This window comes from Megalobrama amblycephala, linkage group LG11 (assembly GCF_018812025.1).
Source record: "Megalobrama amblycephala isolate DHTTF-2021 linkage group LG11, ASM1881202v1, whole genome shotgun sequence".
NCBI lineage: Eukaryota > Metazoa > Chordata > Actinopteri > Cypriniformes > Xenocyprididae > Megalobrama > Megalobrama amblycephala.
The window spans coordinates 28349664-28371223 of record NC_063054.1 but is presented as its reverse complement, the minus strand read 5'-3'; the positions used below and the strand labels follow the sequence as shown (position 1 = coordinate 28371223).

The 21560-nt window shown below is 36.4% G+C and overlaps 3 protein-coding genes across 3 annotated transcripts; 1 reads left to right on the top strand and 2 right to left on the bottom strand.

Annotated features, from left to right (window-relative positions):
* The first annotated feature begins 534 nt into the window (after positions 1–534).
* Positions 535–10692, top strand: adgrf3b (adhesion G protein-coupled receptor F3b). The gene is made up of 18 exons (XM_048207211.1): positions 535–798; positions 1537–1597; positions 1919–1931; positions 2094–2234; positions 2361–2516; positions 2624–2673; positions 4564–4622; positions 4810–4946; positions 5043–5261; positions 5344–5577; positions 6166–6312; positions 6434–6633; positions 6726–6908; positions 7145–8461; positions 8562–8603; positions 8687–8719; positions 8890–8962; positions 10081–10692. Exons 1-17 carry the CDS (start codon positions 785–787, stop codon positions 8932–8934), a joined length of 3051 nt encoding a protein of 1016 aa, XP_048063168.1. The 5' UTR covers positions 535–784; the 3' UTR covers positions 8935–8962; positions 10081–10692.
* Positions 10656–15130, bottom strand: mep1a.2 (meprin A, alpha (PABA peptide hydrolase), tandem duplicate 2). Its single transcript, XM_048207212.1, has 14 exons — positions 14721–15130; positions 14577–14613; positions 14421–14474; positions 14251–14291; positions 14059–14134; positions 13859–13976; positions 13508–13683; positions 13137–13358; positions 12858–13004; positions 12439–12654; positions 11691–12137; positions 11358–11525; positions 11061–11247; positions 10656–10929 (listed from the first exon to the last, which is right to left on the bottom strand). Exons 1-14 carry the CDS (start codon positions 14769–14771, stop codon positions 10779–10781), a joined length of 2091 nt encoding a protein of 696 aa, XP_048063169.1. The 5' UTR covers positions 14772–15130; the 3' UTR covers positions 10656–10778.
* Positions 15131–15748: 618 nt separating this feature from the next.
* mep1a.1 (meprin A, alpha (PABA peptide hydrolase), tandem duplicate 1) lies at positions 15749–20495 on the bottom strand. The gene is made up of 14 exons (XM_048207210.1): positions 20416–20495; positions 20239–20263; positions 20106–20147; positions 19897–19937; positions 19697–19772; positions 19461–19578; positions 18739–18914; positions 18420–18641; positions 18196–18342; positions 17880–18095; positions 17039–17503; positions 16657–16830; positions 16509–16571; positions 15749–16142 (listed from the first exon to the last, which is right to left on the bottom strand). The coding sequence occupies exons 1-13, from the start codon at positions 20467–20469 to the stop codon at positions 16513–16515; spliced, it is 1815 nt and encodes a 604-aa protein (XP_048063167.1). The 5' UTR covers positions 20470–20495; the 3' UTR covers positions 15749–16142; positions 16509–16512.
* Between the last annotated feature and the right edge of the window lie 1065 nt (positions 20496–21560).

Genomic DNA, 21560 nt, shown 5'->3' with positions numbered 1-21560 from the left:
CACAAAAGCCAAATGATGAGGCTCAGTGATCCCACCTCATGCTGAATAAACATGGTCAGTGTGTGTTACCACATATTACCATAGTCATGTGTGGGTTAGATGAGCCAGATGGGGTAGTGGTCAGAATAACGGGGAAACATAACCACATCACCAGGGGTTTCAAACAACAAATGAAAGACAATATACTGTGTATTTTATATTACTGTTAACATATGAGAATATACTATTTCACCTTGAACTGAGTGCATATATAATCAGTGTTTTACTTCTCCAGTGTGCAGAAATGGCCACTTTTTTAGTATATTTTCAGTAACCAAAAAGTTGAAAGCTTGAATTGGAACAATTGCACAAATATCTGCCACCTGGTATTTGACATTCAGAAACAGCATAACTTCTTTCCAAAAGTCTTATTTCTGAAAGTACTGCAGGTTTAAACATGAAAATGATTTATCTAAATCAGCCACAAATAACAATCTAACCAAACATAGTTGGACAAGGCAGGCATGCAGCTCTGAGCTACATTTGCTAGCCAAATCTCAATGGAAAGTCTGAAGCTATGACTATTGTGTGCTAACTTATCCAGGTGGTCTATGGACTTGGAGAATGTAAAATGCAAATGTTAAAGAGAGCTTTGTAAATTTGCCTTTGCCACTCCCACTGCATTCGTCAACTTTCCCAAATTTTCATTCAACACCCCCTCTCACTCAAGAAACTGGTTCTTCACAGGGAACATGTTGTTATGACAGATAGCATTGCTTAAAACTTGCTGATCCTCTCTTTTAAAATGCAGATTGTAAGGTCAGTATTTTATTTTATTTATTTATTAATTTTTTTTTTGTTCATATGTCCATATATTCTTTTGTCTATTATTAAACTATTTTATTATTAAAAAAGATTATTAAGGGTATGCTGTTTAAAAAAAGTCTCATATTACTCTCATCTTGCAATATATATAATTTCGGTGTTCATAGAATAGTCTATTTACCAAATCATTTTAATCGTTACACTGTAAAAAAGAATTGTTGGTTTAACTTGAAAAAGTTACCTGGTTGCCTTAAAATTATGAACTCACTGAAATTAAAAATGTTAGTTAATTCAATGAAGGTGATTGGTTTAATCAACAGAAACTCAATATATTTTGTTATCTGAACACATTAATTTGACAAAATGTTGTGATTATACAGTGCATTGTGTTCTTTTTTAATCTTTAAACAAATGTATAATTTTTGTTGGCACTATAGATCTTTTTTCAGTTTCAGTGACAATAATTGAAAGAAAGTCGCTTGTGAATGTATGTAGCTGGTGTTTTGAAGGGCAGTAGCTTTTGATGAAGTTGTTTTTTATGGTTTGGTGCAGTTTATTAAGTGAGAGATGATGTGACCCCAGGGGACAGTTTATAGTAATATACTATATAGTTAGAATTTGAATAATAGATATTTGTCTAAACAATTTCAGAGAAAGGTTTCACTTTTAAGTTTATTTTAGAGCATACGTTTTGACTGTCTTTTAAAAAATTCAATGTAATCTCCCTAATAGGATCAAGACACTGTCTGGTGCAGGAATGCTCCTTTTTGCTGCACTATTCATTTTTAGCCAGGTAAATTCATAAAGGCAATATACAAGATAATAGATTTTATCCTAAGTAAAACAAATAGTAATCACCTGACTGCCACATATTGTATAACCACCCTCAAAATGAATATTTCCACTGATCTGACAGATGATCATGGCATTGAATTAAGTTTTAAAAACCATAGTCATCATCTACAAGCTGCTAATTCAATTAATATATTGTCTATGCTGTATATTTTTAACACATAAGAATCCCATTCTTGTTGTTATGCATCATGATTATTTGTTTACTAAAAAAGCAGAAGCAGAACAAAAGTACTGACTATCTTTTTTTGTTACCCAACAGACTTCACATGTGGGTAAGTTGTCATTTCACCAGAGTCCTTTCCACACACACACACACACACACACACACACACACACACACACAAAAATAATTAAAATCCAGAAACAGAGTTACACAACACATAAATAAAGCATGCAGCATATAAAGCTTATAAGTTTACATTTTATGTTTTCAGGGTCCACAGATGTGACCCATTGGGCAGAGATCATGATTGAGGGGAATAAAACCTTAAATGTTGCAGTCCATCTGCCTGGACTTATAGGAACCGTTCTAGATACAGCAGGGGTAAATATCACAAATGCTGAAATTGCAGCAGGTAAGAGATCTTTCTGATGTAGATTTTATTCAGTTTTAATAGTCTATTTTGTATGTGAAATGTTCAGTATCATTTCAAAACAGAATAAATATGCTGTAAAGTCATTATGATATTGTGTTTTTATAGAGTGTGAGATAATTGGCCAAAATACAACATGCTGGTGTGGACAAGACTATGTCTGGAGCAACTTTGTGTGTGACTCTGTAAATATATGCTGCAACGTGGATAAATGTGTGGCAAATGTATCATACTTCACGCCTCTGTGTCTGCCCAAAGTGAACGGTAAGTTCTCAAAAATAGCACAAATTTAAGTTAAAGTCAGTTTAATATTTTCACGAGTGCACCTCCAGACACTATTCATGATTGTTTCACTGCTGTGATCCTTATAGTTTCACTCATTGGCACGCTCACTGGTAGCTCTCCAACAGTCGATGCAATGGTACGTGTGCATTTCCACATTTGAGAAATGATTACTCTTTCTGAAATGTATACCCTGACAGCAACATAATGTCGGCCCAGGTCCGGCCCACATCTGATCCGCTAGTAATGTACCAGATATGGGCCGGATCTGGGCCGACATTATGTTGCTGTCTGGGTATGTAAGCAGCTGCAGAAATTAATGAATACATGAATGTTCACATGAACATGAATTCTCCTAAATGTTGTTTTGAGATTAAATTTTGTTTAATTAGTTTTCAGGCTATAATTCTACCTGTATGCCATCTTAAAGCTTCCTCTATGAATAAAATAGTCCACTACAACATACAAAAAAATCGGCCTCGCAACAAAATAACCATTACGTCAGTATTATTAGTGATAGGCGCTTTCGAAACACTAACTCTTTTCTTTGGTTCGGAGCTTGTGTCGAAGTCACATGATTTTAGTTATGATTCTTCATTATGTCATAGCTACTGTTCGAACGATGGTTTCAAAAATTTGGATGGTTCGCCATTAGTTATGGTTTTATGCTGCCTTTCACGTGCTATTGGAATTATAGTAGCCTACATAGTAAAAAAAAGACGTGTGACGCACCTACACTCTCTTCCATTGTAGTAACTAAAGCCACCATTGTGTCTATATGGCACAATCTCTGTATATGTCTAAAGGCCAGAACACACCAAGCCGACGCCGATGAACTAGTGGCGATGAAAGCAGACTGTGAGGTTGGCTCACGTCGGCAGCGTCTGTGTCCAAAGTTGGCCTGAGACACCAAACCGACGCTAAACAGCCAACGGCCAAGTAGCACGTCCGTTCTGTGCCTGCGTGAGATGAAATGCCTTTCCGAACCAGCAGGTGGCAGTAGCTGAACAGCCAATCAGAATGATCAGATCGCCCGACGGACAGACGAGCTCTGACGCCGATTCAACATTTCGAATCAGCTGAAAAAAAGCCGACGAGGACCAACCACACTGAGAAAACTTAGTCGGCCGACCGTCGGCTTGGTGTGTTCCTGCCTTATGATAAAACTTCTTATCTGAAATTGTTAAAAAACAAAAAGTCATTAACATGTTTAAAATATTACATTATTTTCAGATCCCCTGTTATTAATTAATGTCACACTTTGGATTGCACTGCCTTATGCTATGCTCTGTTTGTAAGTTCTATTTTCATTAAAAATAAATAAATAAATGAATAAAATAATTAATCAAACTTATTTAAAGAACGAACACTTGAACGAACACCAGCGTGATAAAAAACTATCTAATATGACAGTTGTAATAATTTATAAGTCATAATTTAATTGTTTAGTTTGTCTCACGTCCCACTGGAATACATGGAGAGGGCGGGGTTTATGACCTATACTGCACCCGGCCACCTGGGGGCAATCGAGACGCTTTGGCTTTACTTTTCAGCAGAGCCATTAAATATGATTTTAGGTTTCTTTTCAGGACAGACAGACTTGTGCCAACCGATCAGTTGATATCAAAGTTGTGAGAGTGATTCGAACGCCTACGAAGCTTAATTTACAGTAATTACGGCATGGCGTGAATGCAACATAACTATTTGTAGATTACATTTCATAGCTAGATACTCGTTCATGAAAATATTTGCAGTTCATTTGTAAAAGGTGCCATTACATATTTGGGTTTTCGTTTTCGTTACATTTAGGCCTACACAGTTTTGACCAGCAGGTGCCGCCAGCCTTTGTTGTTTCGAGTGATTCGTACACTTAAATCTACCGCTGGATGGCGCTATGAACTTGACAGAATCAAGTATTTCAGAGAGCCTTATAATAAAGCAAGATTATGTAACCCTAGAAATTCAAAGCAGCTGTTTATTCAATTATGACAAATCTCTTACTCATCATTCTAACCCATTTTCTTTTCAGCTGCTGAAAGCTTTTAATGTGCTAAATGCCTTCAACTCATTCACTATGCAAGGCACCCAGTGAGATATATTTTTCTTATCATTTTCAAATAATTTTACATCTTTATTTTATTATTTGAAAGTAAATCAAGTAATAATAAACGCTCGAAATACTCTATTATTTTAATTTCTTCATTTGATAACTTTTGAACATCTACAATCATTTTTGTAACCAAGAAGCTCATGTTTCCCCTCTTTTGTCACACAGATTAACAGGGGCATTTACATACGCTCACAATTTCACAGTGTCTCTCAGTGCTGTGTTTTCCACCCCCAAAGTTCAAAGCATAATTTCTACGTTGTTGGCGGATCCAACCATTTACACTCTCAATGTTAAGTCTCTAGGTAAAACTGCAACCACACCAATATGTTCATCACTTGTTCTATCTATCCATTCCTACCAATCTTTTCACCATCACAGTATTTTATTATCATTTACAGGAATGGTATACATGGAGGCACCTACAGGAAAAGTGTGTTATAATTCAGTACAACAGCTGTATTGTATCAGTAGAGAGGCGATGAGCAAGTGCGTGTGGCAGATGTCCAGAGACGAAGAAGTGCCGTTGGTTCTGGGACCAGGGAGTGAAGTAGCGCTGTCAGATACTTGTACAGAATTATCAAATGTCACACTACGGAAGACAAATGGATACTGGTCAGGTGTGTTGTTCAATGCAATCATGAGTGAAACAGGGTTCCAGGGTTACATTATTGTGACTTTTTTCATTTTTTGATATTCTAGGAACATACAGCTGCCTTTTTGTCAGCGGCAACTTAGCTCACATGGCCATGGCACCTGTTGAAATTGCATTGCTGCCAGAAGTCATTAATGTGACAAGCAATCCACAAACTACAGATTGCTCTGAAGCATCAACCGCCAAAGTTACCATCTCATGTTCCATCGAGAACAGTACTGAAACCTACATAGTCCGGCTAAAACTAGGAAGTATGGAAAATACTGCACCGATTAAAGAAGGTAAGGCTGTAATTATATTATATTATCTATAATTATATATAAATCTCTCATTTGATAGCACACAAAGCTGACTTTTATCTTTCATAGAGGAAAACAATCAACTGAACCTTCAAATGACAAAAAGTCTATACTTATACTATAAAAATATACAATAATCAAGCAGTTTACCAAGTAGCACAATTGTAATCATGTTCCAAGTCAAGAATAGTTAAAATGTATTTAGGCATATGTAATGCTTTTAAATAAATGAATGTCTTTATAAAATATTAAACTAAGGGATATTTACATTTATTATTTAAAAAATGACAGCACAAACACATTTTTTAGCAAAACAACAAAAAGACATAGGATTTCAATGATATAATATAAAAATATAGGGCTATGCCGCTATACTGTTCAAAAAGGTATTATTTGGACACTATGGTTGTCAAAGTTGAACATTCAAATTTGATAAACTACATTTACATTCATCTTATTTAATGAAATCTATCTACACTCCAATTTTCGAGTGTGTCCACATACATTTGTTTATATTGCATTTATCTTTAACCTGCCAGCACCGATAAAAATGTTATCCATGTTTTACAGTGCGCATTGGTATAATCAAGTATACAGCAGACTTCACTGTTGATTGTAAGGCAGAAGGCAAACCAAGTTCACTTGAGGCCAGTTGCACTTTAGAGAACACTTTGAATCAGCTGCGAAATCACTCATTAAAAGTACCAATCATTTACCGTAAGTACTTTACCGTAAAGTCATATTCCACTAATGCCAATGTATGCCATTCTACAAAACCCCTTGGAGACTGGTAATGTAAAAAAAAACAACTAATGTTTGGATGTTTTGTTTTTTTTAGCCAGTGACCTGTTTTGTGCAGAGGAAGTAATTGAAGAGAGAACATGGCCAAAAACAAAGAATAATGAAACAGCCGTTATAGATTGTACTGCATCAGGGAGACAGGGCACAATGAAACGCAAATGCAATGGAAAAACGTGGGGTGAAGAAGTCTCTCTGTGTGTTAAAGCGATCCTGAATAATGTCGCTTTGCAAGCAAAGGTATGCAAATCTAGAAGACCTGACTGATGCTGAGTGACCTGAAAACTTAAAGACATGGCATGTGAAAATGTCTCATTTTTATCTCACTCCAGGATTTTGAAAAGGGACTTGGAGCTACACAAGAGGGCGCTCAGTTAATCTTCCAGAGTTTGAAAAATAACACATCCGATGAGGGGGGCGAAAACAGTTTTGGTGATGTCAAAACGGCAGTTAATGTTTTTGAAACTATGAAAAATGCATCAGTAAACATGCCTCTAGGCGAGAACCTTCTTGCAGTAAGTATTTCAACCATTTCACTCACTTTTGACATCTCACTTATTAAATAAGTATATTATATAATGAAGAAAATGGGAAATGAGATCATTTTGAAAATTTGAGGTACCCATTTTGATACCAACATCTTCAGGTTCTAAAATGTTAAAGTCTGAAATGCAACTCAGACTCTTACATAATCAAAATGGTATACTTTGAGATATTTGTCGTTACAGTACAAAATCTGTTCTCTTTGAAGGATTTCATCGAATCAGCCAGCAGCATGTTGAACGTAACCTGGAAAGGTGGAGATGAGGAAGAGAGCGGTACACTGGCCTCACAGTATCTGTCATCCGTAGAAGGCCTTGTAAAAAGCATCAGAATAAACGCCAGTGAGGGCTACAACTCCTCAAACATTCAGCTTCAGATCTGCCGATCCGGCACCATTTGCAACAAAACCGTTTTCAACGTGGAAGTTGAGCTGAACGCAACAGCAGATATGGTGAAAACAGTTGGATTACAAGGCTTGGCTGAACGCATGCCAAAATTGGGTTATGAGAGTTCAGAGTTTCGTAGCTTAGTCGTATCCAGCACAGTCGAGAACAACACTCAGCCTTCGGTGAACATCAGACTGGCTTTTCAAAATGAGGTGGGCAGCAGTGCCAAGATGCAATGCGTGTTTTGGAACGTCTCAGAGAAGAGATGGTCAGAAGAGGGTTGCGAATATGTTCAAGGTCCCGGGAACATCGCCTACTGTGAATGCAACCATCTCACCTCCTTCTCCATGCTCATGTCCAAGCATGCAGTAAGCATGCCTTTTCTAGATCAGCTCACGTACGTCGGACTGGGAGTCTCCATATGCTCTCTCATCGTCTACATCATCATCGAGTGTTTGGTCTGGAGCGCCGTAGTTAAATCCAGCCTTTCCCACTTCCGACACACTGCTCTCCTCAACATCTCTCTGTGTCTGCTTTTGGCTGACTGCAGCTTCTTGGCTTCCTCTTTCCCATCAATCCTAAACGAAACCTTGTGCCTTGTTTTGGTGGTGGCAAAGCATTACTTCTACCTGGCGATGTTCTTTTGGATGCTGTGTCTGAGCATCATGTTGGTCCACCAGCTCATTTTCGTCTTCAGCCACATTGGGAAAAAGATGTACATGATCCTCGGATTCACCATTGGCTATGTTTGTCCAACAGTGACTGTGGCGGTTACATACGTGTACTACAACCAAACATCTAACAACCAGTATTACAGCTCGAAAACATGCTGGCTTACCTATCAGTCAGCCATGCAAGGATCCATCCACGCATTTCTCTTTCCAGTTGGGACCATCGTGCTGGTGAACTTGGCTTCCATGATAGTGGTCATTGCAACAGTTTTGAAGCCGTCTGGAGCAGAGACCAACAAAAAGGGGGACAAAGATGCAGCAAAAAGCATAATCAAAGTGATCATGTTCCTCACACCTGTTTTTGGTGGGACTTGGGTTCTGGGGCTTTTTGTGTTTCTGATAGACGACTTTACACAGTTTATTACATACGTAGTGCATTACGCGTTCACCATAGTCAACTCCCTACAGGTATTCTCATCTCTCCATGAAAATTATAACACTTTGAATAGTACAACAAATATATTGAATCATTTACATCTTATGCCTCTGTATCATTTATACTTTCTAGGGCTTCTTCATCTTGTTGACAGGATGTTTTGCAGAAAAAAGGGTATGCATTGTTATTGGCATTAAAGATGTTTAGTATAGTTGGGACCACGGACACTGACATGTTTCTTTTTTTTTTTTCTTCAGGTCCGAGATGAAATATTGAAAATAGTTCTGGGGGTAAGTTCTGGGGAACAGTTTTTTTTTTTTTTTAATGCCATGTCACAGCAAAATTAGGGGGAAATCATTTTGACTGAAAAATTATAATACAATTAATACAATTCAAATAATTTTCAATGTTAAAATAAATATATTTAAAATAACTCTGACATATAACATTATGATTCCAGAAATCAGGAAAAGATCAAGGAACAACAACATCCGTTGCAAAATAAAACATCCATACAAGTAAATGCACACAAGGTATGTTTTGGATACAGCTTAATTTGATTCACAAGTCAAATGCGCTTTTATTTATATAGCTTTTTATGCAATGCAAGATTGTTTTAAAGGATTAGTCCACTTTTAAATACACTTTTCCTGATGAATTTACTCACCCCCATGTCATCCAAGATGTTCATGTCTTTCTTTCGTCAGTCGAAAAGAAATGAAGGTTTTTGAGGAAAACATTCCAGGATTATTCTCCTTACAATGGATTTCAATGGCTACCAACAGGTTGAAGGTCAAAATTACAGTTTCAATGCAGCTTCAAGGGCTTTAAATGATACCAGATGAGTAATAAGGGTCTTATCTAGCGAATCGATCTGTCATTTTCGAAAAAAATACAACCGTTTATGCTTTATAAACAAAATATTGCCTTGAACGTACTTTCCGCTTCCGCATTCTTCATAACGCTTACGCTGAATGTCCTACGCCTTCCCTATTCTACTTACGGAAAAAAACGAAACTGGCGCCGCGTTCTTTCCATAAGTAGAATAGGGAAGGCGTAGAACATTAAGCGTTATGAAGAATGCGGAAGCGGAAAGTACGTTCAAGGCGATATTTTGTTTATAAAGCATAAACGGTTGTATTTTTTTTCGAAAATGACCGATCGATTCGCTAGATAAGACCCTTATTACTCATCTGGTATCGTTTAAAGCCCTTGAAGCTGCACTGAAACTGTAATTTTGACCTTCAATCTGTTGGTAGCCATTGAAATCCACTGTAAGGAGAATAATCCTGGAATGTTTTCCTCAAAAACCTTCATTTCTTTTCGACTGACGAAAGAAAGACATGAACATCTTGGATGACATGGATGAAAATTTATCAGGAAAAGTGTATTTAAAAGTGGACTAATCCTTTAAAGCAGCTTCATAGTAATAAATAGGAAAATAACAATGTTAATGTTGCAAAATTCATCAGTTGTGAAACAACTTCAATTTTAACTTCAGCTGAGTTTAGATCAAATTTTGATTCAGTTCAGTTCAATAACAGTGTCAATGTTGCAAAGTTCATCAATTATGAAACGACTTCAAAGGCAGCTCAATGACTTGAAGACAAAAATTCTTAATAAAATGTCTTGTTTTCGATTTGTATTGCAGAAGGAGCATGTAAAACATTATTGAACATTGATCCATCTCTGAACCCACAGCAGAAACCAAAGAGGAGAGGGAGCACAACTTTTTGGTGAAGACCTAAAAGTACTTTTTGTAAAGACTTATCATCTTTGAAACAAAGTATAGGCTGTGGTCGTCCCTTTTTACTTACTGCATAAATATAGGAACAAACCAAGAGAAACAAAAAATATAATAGATGTTTGTGTTTTTAAAAGAACAATATAAGTGCTGCTGTATATATGTAGCGATTATCTATTGTTTTCTACCCTGATTGTTGTTGTCTTTAATTTAATGAAGATGTCTATCTCTCTAAATGCACTGTAAAATGTGGTCACTTACCTTGGCTGTAATCTGATTAGTTTTAGCTCTGCTTCTAATTTGCAAAACATATGGAACTATGACATCAATTTCTATGTGCTATTTAGTAATTCTGACAAAATGTCTGATGAAGGAAAGATAATTTTACACATCTAAGCACTCTTCTTGAGCTTGACAAGAAAAATTGTTAGACCTATTTCCTTTTTTCTTGTAAAGGGATATGGAAAAAAGAGAGATGAGACTGTTAATAAAACATTTTATTATTAATAAAAAATCTTGAGCATACTATTGTAAGATGATTCATCAATAAAATACTTTGCTTATCATAGAGTGGTTATTCAGATGTCAAATATGATGAAATAGGTTTAGTTCTGCCTGTAGATCACAGCTATAATGGCAACAGTAAGAGCTATGGTTCCTGCAGCACCACCGACCAAAACTCCCAGAATTCCTCCATCAATGTGCTGTTTCTCACAAGTGTCTCCTGTGTAGACAATGGCCTGTCCAGAGACACACCTGCAAATGATATAGAACTGTCACCATATAAGCCAAACAAACACAAGCAAAAATTTTTTATTATTCTTAAACAACAAACTCGATTTATATATAAACAAGCTGAGATAATGGTTAGATCTATGTGCTCTAACCTGCATGCTGCTCTCCCCTGATGTATGACACATGCTCCTCCATTACGGCAGGGGTTTGGCTGACATGGGTCGCTGATCGCTCGTGGCACCCGGACTTTTGGGCTCTCAGAGTGTTCTTCTGCAGGCTGGGGGTTACTTGAGAGTTCGAGCTTGGTTGGAACTTCAGATTTTACAAGATTTGCCAAATCTGGTTGTTAAAGAAAAACACACTTTTAACAATTAACATAAATATATTTATCCCAATAGCTGTACATAATTATACTGATGGGTGGAACAGTTCTGCATGATCAAAATTACCATCGAAATTGACAGTGACGATCAGGTCATCGTTCTTGAGGAAGTCCCGCCTATGGAGCTGATCGTGTGAGATGAAAGTGCCCCAGCCAAACTCTGGACCTCGGTAGCAAAAGCAGCTTTCGTCCCATTCTCCAACCGTAGATGGTTTACTCCACCGCATGTCAGCATCTAAGTAAGCGATTTAATGGGTTTCATTAAATCATTCACAATTCCTTGATACTGGAAAGTAAAATCAAAGTGAGATGGATGGATGGATGGATGGATGAAACAATGAATAAAATGAAAGATAGATAGATAGATAAGATTGATTGATTGATTCATTGACACACGCACCAGTGGTGAAGCTTCTGCTGTTAGACATTTGAAGAGTTTTGTCTGGATTTTGATCCATAGCTGTAACTGTGACTTGCCGATTCACTGCAGGCCATTCTAATACTGCATCATTTTCACCAGAGAAAAGGTGAAAGGTGATCCCAACAAACTCTTCAGAGGAGTTTATCCTGCCATTTGGATAAACATTAATTCCATAAGCGTAACCATCAGAGTTGTAAAAACGAAGACTCTGAACTCTATGGCCATGTGGGGTAGTATTGAGAAGGTTAGTGAAGTTCTGAATCCTCCAGACAGCATTTGGGCATGCTGTCTCGGTCAGAGAAATGTCATCTATAAAGATCCCTCCTGATGTATTGCTGGAGCCCACAATACCCTGGAAGAAGTACCGGAACTTTTCCTCAACATTTAGAGTGACGTGTGCAATCTTCCATGACTCATCCCCATCCCCTGAAGAAATCAAAGAGGTGCACAGTATTCAATATCTAATACATAATCATAGTATCTATAACGTGTCTGTGATATCAGAAGAGATATTTTGAGCCAATTGTCTTTTTGTCAAGTCAAATCAATAGTTTACACATTGTTTTAAAAGCGGCTTTATAGAAAAACAGCTTAGATTAGAGCTGGGCATTAATATAGTAATATATTGCATCTAAATGGAAAAAAAAAAAACAATACAGTCGAGATATGCTATATAATATATCGCTATATGTGAGTGTACATACAGGAAGGTACGGCCATAACTGACCTGTGATTGTGTGAACTTTCCCGACTTTGCGAACAGTGCCAGATCCATCATCCCTTCTGACCCAAATAACGAGCTGGTCACCAGGGCCTCGACTCATTCTGTAGAAGAACTCAAGGCACTGTTGCTTTCTCTTGGGGTAAAGAATCCGTGACTCCAACAAAGCACTGTGTCCCACAGACTTGTTAGTGGCGTCAAACTTCATAAAATAGCCTGCATCTATTAACATTAAAACATTGTTTATGAAAATGGCATTTAATGGCTTTTACAAAATACATTTGGATTTTTAATATATTGAATATTGTTGTCAAATGAGGAAATGAGAACTAGTTTACTAATACAGACGAGAATCTATTGAAATTGCAAGAGTAACTTGAATCCTGACAATACTTTATTCTATAAACAAAATGTGTTCAACTTACCTCTGCAATGTCCTCCAAGTGTGTGATCCTTTACATCTGTAGAGCTCAAAGTGTGGACCCAGTCAGCATCATCTTCATCGTTCTGAATCATTCCACAAATGTTGATCTGCTCAAAGGCACATTGATCCAGGAGAGTGTGGGTTGCAGCTGAAAGAAACCAAGTTGATATGGCAATACTGCAAGTATGGAATGTTTACTTTTTTATTTGTTTTTCATGCACAAAATATGTCAAGTATTATTTGTAATGTTTGTAAAAGGGAGTTGAACATCATAACTTACTGCATTCATACATGCGATTCAGTCTTTCCAGATCAAGAGCACTGAAGTCTAAGCGCTGTCCTATTACGTTATTGAAGGCAGGGATGGTGGTGGTTATGGTGGGAATATCAGGGTCCTTGTTGAAAGACAGAGGCCTGTAGTGCATGATGGACTCATAATCATAGGGCGTGTTCAAATCAGTTATAAAATCATCCTCATACTTATTGAAATTATGCTCCTTTCCTGCACAAATGTGGATGACAAAAGGAAAAAGGCATTACATTTTCCCAGGCCTTTGCCATTTTTGCAATGCAATGTGCAAATTTGCATGAGCTACGAGCAACCAAACTATGAAAAGGGATATTTATGTTGCATTTTTAAATGCAAATAACCTGGAATGATTTGATCCCACCAGATTTGAACGTAGTCATCTCTATCTGAGCGAGACTGCTCATGGTAGAAACCCAGCGCATGGAGAAGTTCATGTTCTACAATGGCCTTGGTGTCACATCTGTCTCCTATGGAGACATTCTGGCCCGTCTTTAAATCTCCCACAAATGACCAACATCTGTACCAATGGCAAAACAAAGAGATATGTAATATTGAAAATGTGACTTTATAAATATTCTGATTTTCCCGACATATTAAACAGGGCTGCGTTTCCCAAAAGCATAGCGATTGGTGATACGATCTTAGGCTTACGATGCTTTTGGGAAAAGCAGCCCATGTTGAATTTTACTTACCCATCCAGCTTTGTGAAAGAAATATAGGTGCTCTCTCCTTCATAGGGCTTAAAGTCCACACAAGACTTGAGACGATACATTTCAAATGCTTGAAGGATCACTCCTTTTGCATTAAGATCTAAACAAGTGAAGCTATATGAATATTCTCATCCTGGAATCATGTTGTTGATTTTGCATTAGAAAATAATAAATGATCTCACCCAAACTATCTGTGAGTATGTATGGAATGGGAAACTCCCATCTTGCTTTTTCATCCAATATTGCATTTCTTCGTGGCTAAGATAAGAGTTCATTTTAGTAATTAACATACTGAACAAGAAATACAATGAAATAAAAACAAAAGGCAGTATAGATTTGTACAATGGACTTTTGTTTTGAAAAGAAAGACTTACATCTCCAGCAATATCGCCTTCAAACAAATCTCTCTGGGAATCTGAAATGTTTAAGTTAAACAGATAAATTATTTTTTCTTATTGAACTGACAAATATTATAATACAATTGTATTGCATATATGCTTACATGACAAACTGTTTGCTTTTCTACACATTTATTTTTACTGACCTAAATTGATTTCAAGAATGTCCTCCCGTAATTCGCCTGCATCTGCATCCTTGCCTAATATTTAAATAAAGCATAAAAACCTGTAAGAAGCTCTATGGATACTATAAGATAAAATTAAAATTGAACATGATCATTAAAATGTCTAAAATGTTGTACCATATTGTGTTGGTAGGGCATGCACCTGCAAGGTAGACTGATTATAGATAAGATTAATACATTTTCATACATTTAACCATAGCTCAAAATGTCGAAAAGTTTTTACATTTAAAAATTTTTTAAAAATAATGAAGTTTGAAATACCTTTAGCGTAAGAAGTACTATGAAGAGAATGATTCTCCACACAGAGTCCATGTTAACTCCAGGAGATGACAACAGGGTTTAGCGCACTTATACAAACATACCAATAAAGTTAGAGTTGGAGTAGAACTTTGATCTGAGAAGCACAGACAATTACCAGGTGAAGTAACACACGGGGATGGACCAGTTAGTTAGTGGCCTGTCATGTGTATTGTGAAGTGTATGCATGCATCAGCACTTCTATACTGTATCTGCCTTCTATCTTTATCTCTTGCTTCTTTATCTTATTTATCTTTATCATTCTTTATGACAACAGTATCAGGAGTTAAATTCATCAGAATGGATATATTTATATTGTGACTAAAGAGAGTCGCTCATAACATCTGATGTGATTCAGACTTATTTAAACTATTATTAGACTATTTTTATTGGTATTTACTGGGCAAGATTAAAAACTGAAATCTTAGAAAAACACACACTGATTAAGCTTGAAATGTTGAAAAAAAAAGCCATATGTTCCTGTACTGAAATTATTATAGTAGAATTTATTTGGTGACCCATTTTTTGTTTAAAGTCTGCAATAGTTGCAATAGTCTTTTCTTCTCTTCTGTGACATATATATCTGAGTGAAGCAGCTTCTTGAAAAAAAAATGTAGGGTGTGGCTTGATTTCATGTTATTGCTGTTGATCTCATGTGATTGACAGGTTGTTCCGCCCTCATGCCAGTAAAAGTCATCAGAGATGAGATGTCTTTGCAAGTAGGAGGGGAAGTTATTTTGATTAAAGATAACAATTGCACATTAATTTAAAAAAAAAAAAAAAAAAAAAGAATAATAATGATGCACAACTAAATCATTTATAAAAAAAAAAAAAATACTGCAATATTCCAAAACAAAGAAACAAGAATTGATTATTTTGATTTCATAGTGACTTTAAAAGACAAATGCTTATGTGTAAATGGACTTTTTGATATCTGATTTGCAAACTCAAAATAAAAGATAAGAGGAACAGAGTTACAAGTTTACTGCAGGTCAAGATATGGCAATGAGTTTAACCATAGCACTGCAACATAAGTGAATACAGTCATATCAGGGAGATTTAAGATAAGATTAAGATTATCACATTTTAACATTAAAGGGCACGCAGAAAACCAACACGGTTTCAACTGCATGCAGGCGTATCACTTCAGATGCTAGTGCAATGTGCAACAAGATATCCACCATTATTCACCGTATTAAAATGACGTTTGGCAAAAGAGTTTAACTTGAGACTTTATTGGGAATGTTTAAAAAGTAAGAGTACAGAGTGAGTATATCAAACACACTTTTGTAGCACAGAATTAATATCATAATTCCATTTTTAATTTTTTTTAGATGGCATTCTCCACAATGCACACAGCTTTCACTCTTCAGACTTTAAAGACACCTGTTTCGAGAGATAAAAAAAAGTCAATTCTCTCATACAATTTCATAAATGTATCATACTGTATGTCATTTAAACAACTGATTATTTCTTAATTAGTTATTGGTGGATCAAAAGGAGATGTAGTTAAACCAAAAAGCTTGGTAACACTTTATTTCGATATAGTCCACTTTAGATATTTTACTAACTATAAGTAGCATTGCAACTGCATGTAAACTAGTCATTATTAGAGTATTAGTAGATCGTCTGCTTAATATCTGCTAACACTTTTTTTGTTGCTGCCCCAGCAGACATTCTACTGACTATAAGTAACTTTGCAAGTACATGTCAACTTATTCTGCTGTATTTATGGTAACTGAGCTCACTTACAGACTTAATGGCCTGAAACCTTTGGTGCAACCGGAACTTCGCTGTTTATCAGGCTTGTTAAGTCTGTAAAGACACACATAAAACAAAACTGTTAGACAATAACATTATTAATGTTTAAGACAGAATGTGCTACTCAGTGTGAACGTACCCTCAAAGTCAACAAAGATGATGAGGTCATCATTTTTCAGGTAATTCCGTCTGCGTAAGTCATAGTGTTTTATGAAAGTCCTCCATCCCAATGACTGTCCTCGATAACACTGGCAGCTTGGGTCAAAGGTCCCATACTTTCTTGGATTGTCCCATATTAGTTGGTCTCCATTGACTAAAGAACAGGAAAACAAAAAACATGTTTTACCCACACACACACACACACACACACACACACCCACACACCCACACACCCACACACGCACCCACGCACGCGCGCATATATGCATATATATATATATATATATATATATATATATATATATATATATATATATATATACAAAACCACTATAGAAGCCATTCTAACAGTCAGGGCATACCTGCGGTCAGGTCAGTGGTGAGGCTACGAGCAGAGGACATCCTCAGCTTAATGTCTGGATCCTGGTCCATCACCACTATGGTGGCCTGGCGGTTCACAGCAGGCCACTGCATCACAATGTCATTGTCACCACTGGCCAGATGGAAATACAGACCAGTGTAGTTGCCAGTGTAATCAGAGTAGCCAGACAGTGGCCGTACTTGAATACCATAACCGTAACCCTCAGGACTGTAGAAACGAGGGCTGGTCAACACGGTGTTGTAGTCGGCTGTTTCCAGGATGCTCGAGAAGTTCTGAATGCGCCAGACAGCGGCTGGGCAGTGCGTCTCTGTCAGGCTGATGTCATCGATGAATATGCCTCCTTTAGAGTTGGCGGGGTCTCCTTTCACCGCCTGGAAGGCATAGCGGAATTTTGCCCCCATTTGCATTGACACATGCGCAATCTTCCATGTTTTGTCTTCATCAGCTGGGTAAGAAAAGCCTTTTGTTATCACCACATTCATTTTATGATAAAGGATTACGTAAAGGATCATTTAAGGGATAATAAATGATTACATACTTTATTATGATTAATATACAGTTACTCATTAAATGAATATATGAATATGTGTACCTAAAATGTTGATTTAAAATTATTTTACAATCTTACATGTACAATATCTTAAAGCTTTCCTGCAGTTTACACTTACTTTTGCAGCAATGCCATAGAAGAACCATTCTTTCAGTGAACAGTTCTTAAAAGAACCATTTTTTCTTAGTGTGAAGAACATTTCAAAATCCACCTTTTTGTGGAATGGAAAGGTTTTAAGAGATACTAGTCATTCAAAAAGGAAAACATTTACCCCAGATTGTATGCAGTTTCTTTAATTTTCGCACGGTTCCTGTTCCATCATCCATCTTGGCCCAAATCACTAGCCTGTCCTTTACACTCCCTGTCATTTTGTAGAAAAACTGGAGGCATTGCAGCTTCCTCTTAGGATATAGGATGCGGGATTCAAGGAGAGCGGATTGTTCTGCATTTCCAGTGGAGGTGTCAATGTGCATAGTATATCCTGAATCTAAAAATCACAAGGCAAAAAAAAAAAAAAAGTTATTTTAATTGGCCAAACTGCAGCCACAATGGAAAAATATCTATTTCAGGCAATGGAGATTTGTAACCTCTGCATTGTCCACCGAGAGTATGATCCTCGGAGCCAGGAGAGCTCTTAAGATGGACCCAATCAACATCGTCAGTCAAACTCTGCACCATCCCACAAATGTTTATGTTTTCAAAAGCACACTGGTCCAGCAGGGTAAGAGAAGAGGCTGAAGAAAATAAATAATAAATAACAATATACTGTATATATATATCATATGAGTTAATATTAATATTATTAACCTACAGCAGTTGTACATTCGATTCAGTCTGACAACATCCATCTCACTAAAGTCCAGGTACTGCCCTATGATGTTGAAGAACTCTGGGATGTTGGTCGTGATGGTAGGAATACTGGGGTCTTTGTTGAAAGCAAATGGACGATAATGCATGACAGACTCGTAGTCATATGGCGTATTTAGATCTGTGACAAAACTGTCATCATATTTGTTGAAGTTATGCTCCATGCCTAGAAACGAAAACATTATGTTATAAATAAAAGTCACATAAGAGTGAGTGATGAACATTAAAATACACAGAAAAGAATGCAAAACAAATGAACTAACCTTCAGTGACCTGATCTAGCCAGATCTTCACATAGTCATCTCGATCCTGGCGAGACTGCGTATGGTAAAAGCCCAGGGCGTGCAGCAGTTCATGCTCAATCACAGCCTTGTGGTCACAGCCTGACCCCAGAGAAAGCACCTGCCCGTTCTGTAGATCTCCAACATAAGACCAGCACCTAGCGCAATTACAAGTCCTGTTAGTGTGATTTCCTTTGTTTTATAATATACCATAAGTGTTGTCTGATGGCTGACTCTCATTTATAGGCTAAACGCTAAAAAGCTTATTATTATCATGGTAACATTTTACAATAAGGTTCATTAGTTAACATGAACTAATAATGAACTGCACTTATACAGCATTCATTAATCTTTGTTAATGTTAATTTCAACATTTACTAATACATTATTAAAATCTTGTTAACATTAGTTAACGCACTGTGAACTAACATGAACAAACAATGAACCGTATTAACTAAAGTTAAGGAAGATTAGTAAATACAGTAACAAATGTATTGCTCATGGTTAGTTCATGTTAGTTAATACATTAACTAATGTTTAACTAATGAACCTTATTGTAAAGTGTTACCATTATCATATACACACCTTACCAGGTCCAGATTAACTAATTTTCTGGCAAAATTTTGTGCGGACCTGCTCATGCTCATAAATATGTTGATGTTATAACAGAAATATTCATTTGCAATGTTTGGCTGCACACATACCCATCTCTTTTCTCAAATTTGATGTATGTCTTCTCTCCCTCATAGGGTTTGAAATCAACACATGATTTTAGACGGTACATTTCAAATGCCTGATGGATAGCACCTTTTGCATTAAGGTCTGTGTAAAAGGGGGATAATTTATACAAATTTATAATTTATAAAATCAGTATTGTACAAACACAAATTAGTCAGTTTTTGTTTTTGTACGATTTTGAAAACAACTAAATATCACCTACCCAGGCTGTCAGATAGAATGTATGGAATAGGGAACTTCCATCTGTATGCTTTGTCAATAAGACCAACTCGACCAGGCTGTAAAGGGATGTAGGTTTTAATAGACGTTTTTTTTTAATCAACAATAGATACTGATAGATATTATTAAGAAGATTTCAGCATGTGCAACAAAACTGAGTTATAACATTGATTGTGCACTTACAGGTAGAGCTATGTCTCCCTCAATCAGCCGGGTTTTTGCTCCTGACAAACAAGTTAAAAGAAATTGTTTAGTAAAAAAATAATGAATTTGTTCAATATTTTGCAAATTAATCAAACTCAGATTAGTACTTTGAATATACAGTAGCATTAAAATTAACTTTGTTGCCTCATTGTATTGTAATATAATGTATAAAAGTTGCTTCAGGTTACCAAGATTGATGAAAGGGTTGAAATTTGGATCATCTTCAACCTCTGTAGAATACATATAGAGTTATACATTTGTTTAGATGAATCAAATAAAAATGTATAACTTACAGTAATTCATTAAAATCATTCTTCTTACCATGAATACGAGTTGAAACTGGAATCTGAAAGTCATGGCAGGAATAGGGTTAATCCCAATGCATTTAGAGATAGAAATCACTGCAGACTTCCAGATAAGTGCATATAGATACCAAAGCCTGTTAATGTAGCCTATAATATTATAAAGGTTAAATTATAAATAATGAAAATCACTCACAGCATGAAGTGCTACAGCCAGCACTGTAAAGATGATCAGCTTCGGTAAAAGCATACTGACAGCATGTGAGGTACAAGATATTACCATCACTATATAAAGAGAACTTTAACCTTTGACCATGTTTATTGGAACAATGAATTTGAAGTTTTTTCATTACCGACAGTATTTTTGATAATCCAAAGTACACTTGTAATAATAAACATAATGAAGTTTACAGACCTTATGCAACCTAATGCAGCCCAACATGTTTAATAACAGCTCAATCAACAATCTTTAATCTGGTAAATGTTTCTAATTAATATGTACTAAATGAAAACCAAAAACAACTAGGCTATTTAAAAAGTGCAGAAATCCAAGGTCCTACAGGCCTATTATCCCAGATAGCAACTTTGTGCCAGCCCAGATCGGGCCCACATCTGCCACGCATGGTATGATGATCTGGGCCACATGTGGCGTGGAATGATGGCACTCCAGTTTTTGAGCCACAAGCAGGCCATAGCAATGCCACATGTCAGCCAAGAGCAAAGAAATAAACCAGAACTGGACCTTATCGGAGCCACAAAATCTTTATATATTATTTATAGAATCATCTTAGTATTAAAAACCCTGTTAACAAGCAGAATCACTGAAGGAAGGAAGAGAAAAACAGAAACACGAGAGCTACATCTGACTTCAGCCACAGCCTTAGATGAAATCAACTGAAGATAAAAGAAGACATTACATCTCTCCAGGACTCAGCAGAGGAGGATTAAACATATCCAAAAAAACAGCACTAAAGCTTTGCATGTTATTAAACAGATTGACTTTACTTCTGTCATTCATCTACAGAAGTTCTTATTGAGAATTAACAGAAGTTTAACGATCATGTTTGTTTCATTTGAAGTCACCATGATGGTGATTGATGTTTCCGTTAGTTGGGCTCTTAACTCTTATAATATGTTTGTTTTCTCTGGCTGCTGTGACGGTGTGTTTGTCAAACACATATGCAGTAGCAAAGAATGCTGAAATGAGGTCAGATGAAGATTTTTAGCTTTGATGGTTTTACGATCATTGTGAAATAATCTCAATCAATGATGCTGTTTGAAAGTAATAATTGTGTTAGGCCATAAATACATTCAAATTACAAACCCTGTTTTACTGCATCA

What these genes read in the sequence shown, in the direction of transcription:
- adgrf3b (XM_048207211.1), top strand. An exon ending in AAATGCTGAAATTGCAGCAG is followed by an intron (nt 2,235 to 2,360) that starts GTAAGAGATCTT and finishes GTGTTTTTATAG; the next exon opens with AGTGTGAGATAATTGGCCAA. An exon ending in GTGTCTGCCCAAAGTGAACG is followed by an intron (nt 2,517 to 2,623) that starts GTAAGTTCTCAA and finishes TGATCCTTATAG; the next exon opens with TTTCACTCATTGGCACGCTC.
- mep1a.2 (XM_048207212.1), bottom strand. Translation starts at nt 14,771, where the DNA reads ATGGACTCTGTGTGGAGAATCATTCTCTTCATAGTACTTCTTACGCTA. An exon ending in CAGCAGAAGCTTCACCACTG is followed by an intron (nt 11,526 to 11,690) that starts GTGCGTGTGTCA and finishes TCGCTTACTTAG; the next exon opens with ATGCTGACATGCGGTGGAGT. An exon ending in CAGGGGAGAGCAGCATGCAG is followed by an intron (nt 10,930 to 11,060) that starts GTTAGAGCACAT and finishes TATCATTTGCAG; the next exon opens with GTGTGTCTCTGGACAGGCCA.
- mep1a.1 (XM_048207210.1), bottom strand. Translation starts at nt 20,469, where the DNA reads ATGCTTTTACCGAAGCTGATCATCTTTACAGTGCTGGCTGTAGCACTT. An exon ending in TGGCTGTAGCACTTCATGCT is followed by an intron (nt 20,264 to 20,415) that starts GTGAGTGATTTT and finishes CATGACTTTCAG; the next exon opens with ATTCCAGTTTCAACTCGTAT. An exon ending in AAATTTGAGAAAAGAGATGG is followed by an intron (nt 18,915 to 19,460) that starts GTATGTGTGCAG and finishes TAATTGCGCTAG; the next exon opens with GTGCTGGTCTTATGTTGGAG.